We start from the raw sequence: 14308 nt of genomic DNA on the forward strand, positions 1-14308 counted from the left end.
TACATTGGGAAATGTAGTGATATAAAAACAAAAGATATTAATTCAAGCTACTCCAAAAAAATAGAGAGGAATGGCCACATATTTAGACTAAAAAGTAATTCTTCATGGTAAGCATATCCCACTTTCACCTCAAACCAAAACCAATATAATCATAATAGTAGGTGAGAGGTCAGTATTGTCATTAGAAAAAATATATTTTGCTTTATAGTTTCCCTTTTTAAAAGGAAAAAATCACATATTCCTGTGGCTACTGCATTCATACATTTTTTTGCAATCAGGCGAACAAGTGATAGACAAATAGGAAAATAAAGCTGAAATGTTCAGGATATATGACAACTGAAAATCCATAATAAAGTTAAAACATCTCCCTGGGTGTTATATGGTGAGCATGTAGTAAAAAAGAATCTTCATCATAACTTTTCATTAACTCAGTCATTGTGTACTATTTGGTAAGCCTGGAGTCTTCCAGAAACAGTTGTCATATATTTTCGTCTGCCATCATCTATCTGCCACATATACTATTATGTAACAGATACTATAATATATTTTTGTCTCCATAAATAAATTTTCCATATTTACATCCAATAATAGAATTCTCATATGACTATATAAACCTTGGCAAATTATTTAGCTGTAGTGTTACGGATATCTCTCTAAGACAGCTGAAGAGAAAGCACTGATCTGCATCAATACAGAGAGTTTCCTCACCCTAGTCTCTACACTAATGAAATCATAATCTTATCCTTAGACCAAATAGAATCAGAGTTTACCAAAGAATCTAGGAATCTCATTAAGTTTAGTTGATTGTACTGCTTCAAGATGGTCTTTTTCCAGGAGACTGTTCATCGCCTTGTTTTCATTATGAAAGACCTGATTCATTCACTTTTGAAAAAGTAGTTTCCTTCTCTTGGCCAAATATAGATTCCTTCTTGCTAACCAATGGTTTGTGCTCCAAGAGATTTTAAGCTACACAAAAGGTTAAGGAGCTACTTATGAGTTCACCTTGGAAACCAACCATTATCTTTGACAATATTTCATTGGAAAAATACTTTTCTGGGACAGATCTTGGTAGTCTGGAAGCAGCTTCTCCCTTCCTTTATTGTTTGTATGAAGAATAACTTTGGGTTTTATGGACAAAGAATATCCAAACTTTGAATGTTTTAAGAACTTTGATGCAATGACCAATGCAATGACCAAGCATACCTACAGAGGACTGATGATACAGTCTCTCCTGAGAAAGAAGCAATGGGTTCAAGGTGCAGAGTGAAACAGACACATTTTGCACATGGTCAATGCAGGAGTTCATTTTCCTTGACTAAACATATTTGATATAAGGGTCTGGTTTACATTTGTTTTTTACTGAGGGGAGAAAGAGAAAACAGATTTTGTTAATTAAAATATATCTAATTTAATTTAAAAATGAAAGTCTTTTATAGTGTCTTTGGAAGCTACTTATTCTGAAATTGGAAAATCCCTTTCACTCTAAGCAACTGCCCAAATCTTATAGGTATCTATAAATTGGGTGCTCTTTTATAAAAGTTATTTCTGATGTCTCATAATGGCATATTCTTAAAGACATTGACTTTGGAATGTGGATCCTGGCACATCCTAATTAGCTGAAAGATTTAAACACAAGACTGGTAGAAGATGACCTACCTTGCTAAGCATGGAAATGCTTACCACAGCAAGTTGGACACCATGAGATGAAATTTTTTTTGACCAATGCAATCCATAAGGGCACTCTACTAGGCAATGGAAATGTTGAGATATGTATCTGTGAGGGAATGACCACACTGGGGACAGTAGGGATCTTTGAGAACACTATAGCAAACCCTTCTATTGGGGTGAGTTGACCCAAAGAAAATGTTTTCTTTTCAGGATTGCCATAAATGCCAAGGACGAGGACGGTACAAGTGCAGTGGATGTCATGGGGCTGGCACAGTGAGTTTGGGGCATCCTTATTTGAAGTGTTGGCCAATTTTAACCTTAGAGATTGATTTTAGTGATCTGAGATGAAACTTGGGTTAAGTCATTCAAAGTCTAGGAGGAGACAACAAATATCATATGACAGAAATCAAATAAAGTCAGGGTATTTAGAAATTAGGTGTTGGGCAGAGAGAAGTGGAAAATATATTGACTGACTCTGACATTAGAAAATGTAGACTCGAATCTTAACTCTGCTACTTTCTAGATTTTTTTTTTACTTTTGGCAAATCAATGAATGTTTTTGACTTGCTATTTCCTTAACAATAAAGGGATCTGATGAATTATGATCTCTCAAAGTTCCATCTCTGTGATTCAGGGGAGATAACATGGTACAGTGAAAAATGTATTGGATTTGGAGATGGAAAAACCTGTTTTTGATATTTGTAAATTATGTGTGACTTTGGGCAAGTCATTTAACTTTACTGGGCCCCAATTTTCTCATTTGTAAAATGAAGGAATTGGTCTAGATAGCCTCTCAGGTCCTTTACAGGCAGAAATCTACATTCCTCTGACTGGGAAAACGCGGAAGTTGGACTTGGTGACTTCTAAAATGTCTTCTATTTCTTAATCTGGGATTCTATGATTTCAGTCCACTGATATACACAAATTAGTGGCAGAGCAATGTCTCAAAGCTATAATTTGACCTAGAGCAGACTGGAGTACAGGTAACCATGAGGGAGGCTGTATTAGCTATATTAACATTATTCATTTCCCATATTGACCTTCCCTACTTCACCCACCATGTTTATTCATGACTCCTAATAAATGACTTGGGTGCTGGCCAAGTGCTGACTTGAATGGTTTGTTTCTAGATGCGATGTGCCTCCTGCAGTGGGGCCAGGCGCAAGTCTAAGCAGTCCCGAAGATGTCAGGTGTGCTCTGGCTCTGGGAGAAAAAGGTATGTAAACTGAGGCGAGTTGGTCTTGAGAATCAAAATGAAGCTACCTGAGGGTTTCTATGAATGATCTTTGGATTTCCAAAACATTCTCTGAATCAGTGATATCAAACTCAAATTGAAACGAATTTCTGCAGGTCATATATTGATGTAGAAAACCACAAATTAACGTTATTTGTGTTGTTTTGTATTTTTGTTTATTTTGTTAAAAATTTTCTGAAAAGTTTTCTGACTTGAATTATGAATTTGCCACCTCTGCTCTAAAGCTCTCAATTCCAGATTTATTGGTCTATCATCTTATGTCTTGTCTAGTCTTTTCATGTGGCAAATCTTTCTTCCATGACTATACCCTGAACTCTGAGAGGTCAGACATCATGATTTATATTTCTCTCTATCTTGTACAGCATTTGACAGTATTAGGCATCTGTTAAAAAATGTTTAGATATAAATGCCAACTCTTCCATAAAAGTTCTTGATTGTTCACCCAGAAATGATCCCTTACTTTTCTAAATCCTGTAAATACAATATACATATTATTGTATCTTTCATAACTTTTTTTGGGATTATTTATTAACTCAACTAATCTCCCTACTAGATCATAAACTCCTTAACTTTATGGGCAATATCTTTAATTTCTATATTCTTTCAGCAATGAATTTTTTATCTGATAGACACCCAGTGATCGCCTGGTGCATGAACAAAATGTGAAATAAAGGAGAAAGAGGAAAAATGGAGGAAAGGATGAAGAGAAAAAAGAGATTGAGTTCAAAGGAAAGGCAGTGATTGAGGTAGGAAGAAAGGCATGAAGGAAGAGAGAGGAGAGAAGGAAGGAAACTAGAAAAGAAAGAAGGAAGTGGAAGGAATTAGACTAAGAAAATTCAGATTGAAACAGAAAAGAAAGTAGAAGAATAATAGGAGAAAGGGAGGCAATGAAAGAAAAAAATGGAAGGGAAGAAAGAACTTGAGATAGAAGAAAAAACAGACATTAAAAGAGAAAAGAAGAGAAAGAGAGAAAGAAATTGAAGGAGGGAAGAGAAAGAAAGAATTGAGACAGAAGGAAAGACAACAATTGTGGGGAAAAAGAATGGAAGTAAAAGGAAAAGGACCTGGAAAAAATTTTCCAGCTTAAAGTACTGATACTTTTTTACTTTGTTTATGTGAGGATGTTGTTTCTAAATATAGTTTCTTTTATGTCCATCATCAAATTATGACTTTACTTCTTTCCTGTAGAGGTATATTTGTTTCCAAGGAAAACCAAAGGTGGTACCAGAGGACCAATAATGCAGGAATCACCACCCAAGGTCATAGATTTTGATCAAGGCAAAGCCTGAATGTAAATCCACATCTCTTGATTGTGTTGTGCAACCCATGGAGATCCCAATGTGGGTAATCAAAACTGGGATTTTTATAAGTTGGAGCCTGCTGAAGATAACAAGGGTTCTGAGAACTTTCTGCATCAATGTTAACTGCTACTGATCTCTACATTATGTTGAACTCAGAAAGGATGCTGTAGAGGCATTCAGTGCTGTGGCATCTGTTAGAAATACAGATTTGAGGGTCTGGAGAGGTCATGCCAATCTTCTTCAGCACTGCCACAAAGCTATCATCACCCTGGCCTAAGTATTTACATGTTTCCTGGACTAATTTCATATTTATAGGCACTGTTTATATTGGCAACAGGGACAAAGTAAGACTACACAAAGCAGCCTTTCCATCAAGTCAGTAAATGCAAGCTGAAGTTTGTGTACATAAGAACCAAAGGATCACATAATATCCTGGGACATTATCCTCAAACTCATACTTTGTATTACATCAGCCTCAAAAAGTTAAGGAAATACCCTCAAGAACCTTCTATTCCTCAGCTAATACACTTAAATAAATCTATCCCCTGAATAATCTAACTACATACCTCTTTAAGCCATGAATAACTTTTTGTTTTGTTTTGTTTTTTAGTTTTTGCAAGGCAATGGGGTTAAGTGGTTTGCCCAAGGCCACACAGCTAGGTCATTATTAAGTGCCTGAGGCCAGATTTGAACTCAGGTACTCCTGACTCCAAGGCCAGTGCTCTATCCACTGCGCCACCTAGCCACCCCCATGAATAACTTTTAAGACTTCTTTTTCTCCTCCCTCCTTCCTTCCCTGCCTCCTTTCTCTCCCCTTCCCTCTTTCCCTCCTTCCTTCCCTCTTTCCCTCCTTTCATCCTCCTTCCTGCCTCCCTTTCTCCCTCCCTCCCTTCCTCCCTCACTCCCTCCTTTCCTCTCTCTTCCTCCCTTCCTTCTTCCCTCCTAACTCCCTCTCTTCCTTCCTTCAAATAAACATCAACTTAGCTAATGCAAACTTGATAGAAAACTGAATTAGATGCGACAGTCACCCTATGGACCTTATATTAAAATTTCTTGTACAAGCTTCAGTGATTCTTGATTTGAATTTTTTTTGCATTAGTTTAATATCTCCAAATCCATATTAGCCTTGGCTTCCTAAATTTCTGAAAATTCCTTATTTCCTTCTGGATTAAAAAAAAAGTCTTTGGACTTCTAAAGGTTCCTAAGCATAGAAATTTAAAGCTGGATTGAAACAGAAGGTGGTAGAAAAATATGGATCTCAAAAGCTTGCAAAAGGATGAATACTGATAGCTAGCTTTGCCTGTATTTGGGCAAAAATATTCGGAGTCATTAAAAAAGTAAACAAATGATCTAGCAGGGCAACTAGGTGGTGCAGTGGATAGAGTACTGGGCCTGGAATCAGGAAGACCTGAGTTCAAATTTGAACCCAAACTCTCAAGAATTACCTAGCTGTGTTACCTTGGGCAAGTCACTTAACACCATTGTCTTGCATTTATTTTTTGTTTTTTTGCAAGGCAATGGAATTAAGTGGCTTGCTCAAGGCCACACAGCTAGGTAATTATTAAGTGCCTGAGGCCAGATTTGAACTCATGTACTACTGACTCCAGGGCCAGTGCTCTATCCACTTCACCACCTAGCCACCCCCCAAAGCATTTCTTAAGCAACTACTGAAGGCCAGATACAATTTACTAAATGCTATGAATAGGAATACAAATAAAAAGAAGACTGGTTTCTGTCCTCAACGAACCTACAATGTAATAGGGTACAGTCAACATGAATTGAAAAGATGAAAGTAGGTTATTCATCTGAAGGTATAGTGGCCAAGTCATGAGAGTCAAAAGCAGAAACTTATGAGGAATGAAACCTGTCTAGCCTCAAAATGGAGATTCCAGGAGGAAGTTACCAGTGGGAGAAAAGGGTGCAAAAGTAGACAGATATTCTGAAGTGAGAAGACCATGAGCACTAAGAGAATTTCTAGACTGAGAGGGCAACTGAGAAATGGTGACCAAGTCCTAATTCTCAGAAACACTAATTTTCTTTTTCTAAACATTTTTTTATTTACTTAAGCCAATGGGGTTAAGTGGCTTGCCTAAGGCCACACAGCTAGGCAATTATTAAGTGTCTGAGACTGTATTTGAACTCAGGTCCTCCTGACTCCAGGGCAGGTGCTCTGTCCACTGTGCCACCTAGCTGCCCCAGTTTTCAACTTTTACAAGAATGAGGACTTTTTCTTAATGCCAAAAAATATTATCAATTTCTACATGATAATATCTGTGGTATTAGTTATGCATTGTTAAAGAAAATGTGTGCTGAAAAAGATGCTGTGAATTCACTAACATTTTAAGTTATTCTTGGGCAGCTAGTGGAGCATTGGCCCTGAAGTGAAGAGGACCTGAGTCCAAATTTGACCTCAGACACTTGACAATCACTTAACCCTCATTACCTCACATCCAGGACCATCTTCAGTTGTTCTATTCCATATCTGGCCACTGTTTCTGGAGGCGAAAGTGAGGCTGGTGACTTTGCATAGCCCCTTCCTTCATCCCTACTTCAATTTGCTTGCTTGTCATGATATCACCTCCCTGATGTTATAGTGTTCTTCAAGAATGAAGGACAAAACAAGAAGTTATATATTTTATTTTGTTTTTATTCTAGTTGACATTTTGCTTTATTTTTCCAATTACATATTATGAAAGTTTATCAACATTCAACCACACGTATATTTATATTACATAATTTCCTTCCATTCTCCCTTCCCATTCCCTTCCCCTCAGCAATGAACAGTGTAGTGAACATTATATGTGTGCATTTGTGTCTAACATATTAACATATTAGCCATTTTTTTTCATGAGAAGTTAGGACTAAGATAAAAATAAAGAAAACCATTGGATAAGAAGGGAAAACATAAAAGAAAAATTTAAAAAAAGTGAACATAGTGTTCATTCAGATTCTACATTTTTTTTAGTCTTGTTTACTTTTTTAATCCGGATGTGAATAGCATTGTCTATAATAGCTCTCCCAGGGTTATCTTAGGTCTCTGAACTCTGAGAGGAGTTACATCCATCAGAGTTGAACAACTCACAATGTTGTTGTTTAATGTGGACATTGCTCTCTGGGTTCTGCTCCCTTCACTCAGCATCAGTTCTTGCAAATCATTCCATGCTTCTTCAAAGTCTGACCATTCATAATTTCTTATATAACAATAATATTCCATAACATTCCTATACTATAACTTGTTCACCCATTCGCCAATTGATGGGTATCCCCTCAATTTCCAATTCTTGCCTCTACAAAAAAGAGCTGTGATGAATTTATGGAACTTTACACATTTTTATTATTTCTTCTGGATATAGACCTAGTATTGGTGTTTCTGGGTCAAAGGTATTTATCAGTTTTATTGTTCTTTGGGCATAGGTCCATATCACTCTCCAGAATGGTTGGATTTGTTCACCACTCCACCAACAATGCTTTAATGTCCCAATACTCCTATAACATCTTCAACATTGATCATTTTCTCTTTTTTTGGCATTTTAGTCAATTTGATAGGTGTGAGATGATACCTCATAGTTATTTTAATTTACATTTCTCTAATCAGTAATTAGTTGGAGCATTTTTTCATATAATTATTTATAGTTTTAATTTCTTCATTTGAAAACTGCATGTTCATATCCTTTGACCATTTATCAATGGGAAATGACTTGTAACTTTATAAATTTGATTCAGTTCTCTATATTTTTTAGAAAAGATACTTTTATTAGGACCCCTAGCTGTGAAAATTGTTTCCCAGATTTCTGTTTTCCTTCAAATCTTGGAAGCATTGGCCTTATTAGTGCAAAACCTTTTAAATTTAATATAGTCAAAATCATCCATTTTGCAATGTATAATGTACTCTGTTTGATCATAAATTTCTCCCCATTCCATAGATTTGACAGAGTATTTCTTGATCTGTTTATTGGTCTATAGTATTGCACTTTATGTCTAAATCCTGTACCCATTTTGACCTTATTTTGGTATAGGGGTATGAGATGTTCCAGAACCTATGCTGAATTTTTGCCTTACTATTTTCCGGTTTTCCCAACAATTTTTTGTCAAATAATGAGTTCTTATCCCAGAACTTGTGTCTTTTCAAACAATTTACCAAACAATAGGTTTTATAGAGTTTATCAAACAATAGATTATGTTCACTACTTTGGTACATATCCTTCTAGCAGGCAGTTTTGATGACTGCTGCTTTATAGTATCATTTTAGATATCCTAGAACTAGGCTACCTTCCTTTACATTTTTTCATCAGTTCCCTTGATATTCCTGACCTTTTGTTTCTCCAGATGAATTTTGTTACTATGTTTTCTAGCCTGGTAAAATAGCTGTTTAGTAGTTTGACTGGTATGGTGCTTTATAAGTAATTTAATTTGGGTAGCATTGTCATTTTTATTATGTTAGCTTTATCTAACCATGAGTAACTGACATTTTTCCAGTTGTTTAGATCTGACTATTTGTGTGAAGTGTTCTGTAATTGTGTACATAGTTTCTGCATTGTCTTGGGAGATAGATTCCCAAGTATTTTATGTTGTCTGAAGTTACTTTAGGAATTTCTCTTTCTATCTCTTACCTTGGATTTTTTTGTTCATATATAGAAATGCTGATTATTTATGTGAATTGTTTTACATCCTGCTACTTTGCTGAATTTATTAATTTGAAGTAGTGTTTTTAGATGATTTTTTTCAGGTTCTCTAAGTATACCATCATATCAATTGCAAAGAGTGAAAGTTTTGCTTCCTCATTGCCAATTCTAATTACTTCAATTTCTTTTTCTTCTCTTATTGCTAAAGTTATGTTATGCATTTTATTAATCACAATAGGATTTGTGCATACTTACAAAATAGCAGCATATGTGTAAATTGCATATGGTTTGTACTTATGAGTTTGCCTGAGTAATGAATTCTTTTCATGGATACAGTACACTGAGAACTGAGTAGATAAGTGATTTGATTAGAGACACTAGCTAGTGTATATAGCAGAGAAAAAATTTGAACTCGAGTCTTCCAGAATGCAAAGTCAGCCATATAGCTGATACTGCATCATTTATTCAATTGACTGAAGGTATTCTTGCTTACTTGGAAATTTGAAGACCCCTTGCAAACACTGTTCCTTCCCTCCCCCAGGAGTCTATAGTCCACAAATAGGAAGTTCCTGATTTTTTTGAGAAAAATTTTGTCTCCTTATCTTACCTGGCCTGGAAGGCCACTCTACCATTCCAAATCTAATCCCAATGTTGATTGACTTTGAAGGTTTGATCTACTCTATTCTTGATCTGGGCTAATTTTTCTCTCCTTAGGCATCCTGGTGACCCTTCTGCTCTAGAGGTTTCCCATATTGGTATCAAACTGAGATCAGATGTTCAAATGGTTTTATATCTACTTTAGACAGAGCTCCCAAACTCATGCAATTCACCAGTTTCAACCTCCCTTTTAGTAAGGATTACAGGCTTTTAAAAATGCATTCAGTTAATCCACTTTTATTTATTTATTTAATTTTTAATTTTAATTTTAATTTATTTTAGATTTTTGCAAGGTTATGGGGTTAAGTGGCTTGCCCAAGGCCACACGGCTAGGTAGTTATTAAGTGTCTGAGGTCAGATTTGAACCCAGGTACTCCTGACTCCAAGGCTGGTGCTCTATTCACTGCGCCACCTAGCCGCCCCAATCCACTTATTTATTACATATTCTTCAGTTGACTGATGAAACAAATGATACTTTTGTAAGGTGAAATGGTTTCTTTCCTCTATGACTTCATGCTAAATCCACATGTAATGGCTAAACTGGGGCTTGTTCAATCTCTTTCTATGGCTAGACTACCAAAAGAGATTGAGCCTCTGTTCATGCTTCTGAATACTGATTTTAAAGGACCACTTTGTAACTCTATATGAAGAACATAGTATTTGGTCATAAGGTATCAGGAGATAAGTAGAAACATCACGATTCATGTTTTTGTGACTACCACTCTTTATTTTCCTTCCAAAGGTGCAGCACCTGTTCAGGTAGGGGGAACAAGACCTGTGCAACATGTAAGGGGGAGAAAAAGTTATTGCACTTCATCCAACTCGTCATCACCTGGTGAGTGGTGAAAGGAGGCACGGTTTTGACTTTATTTTGAGTATTCACTTTGCTATGACCCGTCCAGCACAAAGTGAAGTAGAACCCTAGAAATGTAATTTTTCCAATGTCATATTAGGCAATTCAGTCCTCAAACATTAATTTATCCATATCTCTACCCTCCAAAGATATTCTCTCCCTATAGGGTTTGAATGTTCTCATTAATTCGTCTCTTAAGGGACCTTAAGGATCTTTTTTTTTTTTTAGGTTTTTTTGCAAGGCAAATGGGGTTAAGTGGCTTGCCCAAGGCCACACAGCTAGGTAATTATTAAGTGTCTGAGACCGGATTTGAACCCAGATACTCCTGACTCCAAGGCCGGTGCTTTATCCACTATGCCACCTAGCTGCCCCTGATCTTAAGGATCTTAAAGGAACTTTGTAGCTTGCTTTTTTGACTATTTTTACCTTATTTTCCATTGGCATCATTTATGAGTTTTATGGACATATGTCCTATGTGCTTAATCCCTCCAAATTAGTTGCTATGTGTTGGGTTCATATCAGGTATGGTGCTGAGTGTGCAAGACTTGGAATCAAAGTTTGTACCCTGGATCTCAGTTTAATGACCTATAAAATGAAGGGTTTGGACTAGAAGACTTCTTAGGTCCCTTCCTTCTTTAAATCTTTATATTATGATACTATGGAAGAATCTACAAGAGATCTTATCCATCTTGTTCTAAGTAGGCAGGCTATTACCCCAGTTTCTATAGAGGAGGAAACTGAGGCCCAGAAAAATGGATTTGCCTTATTTCTGGGCATATTCAATTTTCTTGCCTGCCCTTTCCTGATCAATAGAAAGGGTGTGGGGGGGGGGGAGCAATGGAAAAAGGTTTAGACAACCTTGCTTCAAATGCAGGATTTTCTACTTAACTTTGTGATCAGTTTCCTCATCTATAAAAATGAGAATGTTGGAAGACTGATTCTAAATCTTTGCTTCTATGACTTAGCCTTTCATTGTTAAAGACCAGGGTAAAGGGAAGAGATGAGGAACTTTGGGAATATATTCAGTTGCTTTGACTTTGTAATTTGCTCTATTTCTATGTGGTATACTGATGTTCCAGGGAACTTAATATTACTGTCATCAAATAAATTTCCATCAGAATAGACTTTTTTGTGAGAGAGCTCTGAGCCCCTTTTTGACCAAAAATAATACATATTCTTTCATTTAAGAAACTGTGCTCACAATTCTTTGCTTAGTTTTTAAAGCACCACCTAAATGCTAGTTATTTTTCCATACTTTTAAATCATTGTTGCCACAATCCAAAAGATGGCTAATGCAGGGATTCTTCTAAAATTATCATGTAGAATAGATGAAGACATTGGTTTTTAGAATCATAAGATATAGTTGCAGATTTATATATATGTATATATATACATACATACATATATATATATATATATATATATATATATATATATATATATATATTTCTTACTTCAAGAAAGAACAATGATTTCAGGTTTTCAGGTTGGACTGAGTCACTGAAAGGACAGGGAAGGAATCAGCAATGTAGCTTACAGAAAAATATTGGAAATTCCATTTATAACCATCAGGTTTTTTGTTTTTTTCCAGGAAAAACAGCCTGTTTGAGTTTGTTACAGAGCACCATATGAACTTTCCAGCAGAGCTTTTGGTTAAAGTCAGAGGAGAAAATATATTCAAGGATGAAAATGTTATGGTGAGGAAAGATAGAAGAAAGCATAGCAAAAGTATGTTTTTTAAAAAACTCATCTTTTCTATTGTGCCCAATGTTTTTGTGTGAACTTGGACTTCTTGCTGCTCATCACACATAACATTCCTACCCTTAATCTCTGTATCTTTCCATTGATTGTCCTCCGTGTCTAGAAAGTTCTCTTACTCATTTATAGCTTCTAGATTTCCTGGCTTTCTTCAAGATTCAACTAAATCTCACTTCTTTCAACAACCCTTTTTGAGTCCTTCTCATTGTCAGTATCTCCCTCTGAGATCACTTCCAATTTGCATTGTGTCTGTCTTGTATGTACCTCATTTTTTGAATGTTGTTTCCTGCATTAATATGTGAGTTCCTTGAGGGCAGGAATTATGTTTTCACTGCTTCTTGTATTCCCAGAGCTGAGCAAGGACCTGGTACTTAGTAAATATTTAAACATACTTCTTTGACTGAGTGACTGAAAGAAAACTTGCCTTTTGAGAATGAAGAGGAATCACAGTTTTTGTTGGTTTTGTTGAGTAAAACCCCATAAATTTCTCCTGGCTTTTCAGAATATTTCATAAGGAGAGAAAGTAAACATATAGGGAATGCCCTTAGACAAATAATCAAGGTTGTAAGATTGGTCTGTCCCTTCCCCTATTTTCTTTTGTACCTCTTAGTGTAATGAGATTTGTCCCATTCAATCCCCTCCCTCCTCCCGTCTCTTTCCTGTGCCCCTTTTTAGGGAGGTAGTGTATTTTTTTTTAGATCATTCTATCTAAGTCATAGAAAATTCTGAGTGTCTGACCCTTCTAGTTCAGTATATTCTGTTGAATAGAGTCCAAATTCCTGGGAGTTATTAGAGTCTTTCTCCCCAGTGGAGTTAAAGCCAGTTACATCCCATTAGATATCAGTCTCATGGATAGGTCATGGATGTCCAGCATTTCTGGCTAGGTATATTCTCTCTGTTAGAGTTACATTTCTCAGGATTCTCAGGATTTATGAGAGTCTCTACCCCCCCCCCTCCCCCGCTGGGATATAGCCAGTTTCAACTTGCTGGATTGCATTTTTTTCCTTTTACCGCCCCCCCCCCCCTTTTTTTTACCTTTTCATGTGTCTCTTGAACCTCCTGTTTGATATCCAAATTTTCTGTTTAGCTCTGGTCTTTTCATCAGAAAATTTTGGAATTCTTCCATTTCATTAAATGTCCATCTTTTTCCCTGGAAGAGAAGGCTCAGCTTTGCAGGAAAGTAGATTCTTGGCTGCATTCCAAGCTCCCGTGCTCTTTGAAATATCTTGTTTCAGGCCCTTCGATCCCTTAAAGTTGATGCAGCCAGGTCCTGCATGATCCTTACTGTGGCTCCTTGATATTTAAATTGTTTCTTTCTGGCTGCTTGCAGGATTTTCTCTTTTATCTGATAGTTCTGGAGTTTGGCCACAACATTCCTTGGTGTTTTCATTTTAGGATCTTTTTCTGGTGGGGATCGATGTACTCTTTCAATAACTACTTTGCCCTCCGATTCCATGATGTCAGGGCAGTTTTCCATCACTAAATCCTGCAATATTAAGTCCAGGCTTTTTTTCTCTTCAATGTTTTCAGGAAGTCCTATAATTTTCAGATTTCCCCTGCTTGATCTATTCTCGAGGTCAGTGGTTTTGTTGATGAGGTATTACACATTTGCTTCTATTTTTTCTATTTTTTGATTTTGTTTAACTGACTCTTGCTGTCTCGTGGAGTCATTAGTTTCTGTAGACTCCATTATTTTTTGGGGGGAGGAGTTTTCTTCAGGAACCTTTTCCAATTGGTCGATTCTACTTTTGAAAGAGCTTTCCATTTGACCAATTGAGGTTTTGAGAGAATTAATTTCTTTTTGCATTTGCTCATCTGAGGATCTGAGAGAATTATTCTCATTTTGCAAGGTATTAATTGTCTCCCCCAAATTTTCCAGTTGATTTTTAAACTCCTTCCTTATTTCTTCAAGGAAGTCTTTCTGTGCTGGAGACCAGATTGTATTCTCCTCAGAGGTTCCAGGTCTCTCTGGGTTGGGGTCTTTCCCTTCCTGGAATTTTTCTATGGATCCACCTTTCCGTTGACCCTTCTTCATTATGCTAAGACCTTGAGTTGGGTGGGGCTGGTTCACCTGGGCTTGGGATCTCTAAAGTCTTTACTGAGTGCAGTTTCTCTGGCTGGCCAGTAGGAGGAGCTGGTTGCCCTCTCTGGGGTGTCTGTGACCTTGGTTGCCAGGCCTTCTCCCTTTGCTTGA

The 14308-nt window shown here is 36.6% G+C and overlaps 1 protein-coding gene across 3 annotated transcripts in view; it reads left to right on the forward strand.

Annotated features, from left to right (window-relative positions):
* The window catches only part of SSUH2 (ssu-2 homolog), a 171514-nt gene that overhangs the window by 136266 nt on the left and 20940 nt on the right, over window positions 1-14308 (forward strand). For all 3 annotated transcript variants that reach the window (XM_074198670.1, XM_074198669.1, XM_074198668.1), the window contains 4 exons: window positions 1879-1941; window positions 2799-2884; window positions 10246-10338; window positions 11948-12053. In XM_074198670.1, the coding sequence (XP_074054771.1) occupies window positions 1879-1941; window positions 2799-2884; window positions 10246-10338; window positions 11948-12053 (348 nt within the window). The remainder of the gene's footprint in view (window positions 1-1878; window positions 1942-2798; window positions 2885-10245; window positions 10339-11947; window positions 12054-14308) is intronic.

This window comes from Macrotis lagotis, chromosome 8, assembly GCF_037893015.1.
Source record: "Macrotis lagotis isolate mMagLag1 chromosome 8, bilby.v1.9.chrom.fasta, whole genome shotgun sequence".
In the NCBI taxonomy this organism is placed as follows: domain Eukaryota; kingdom Metazoa; phylum Chordata; class Mammalia; order Peramelemorphia; family Peramelidae; genus Macrotis; species Macrotis lagotis.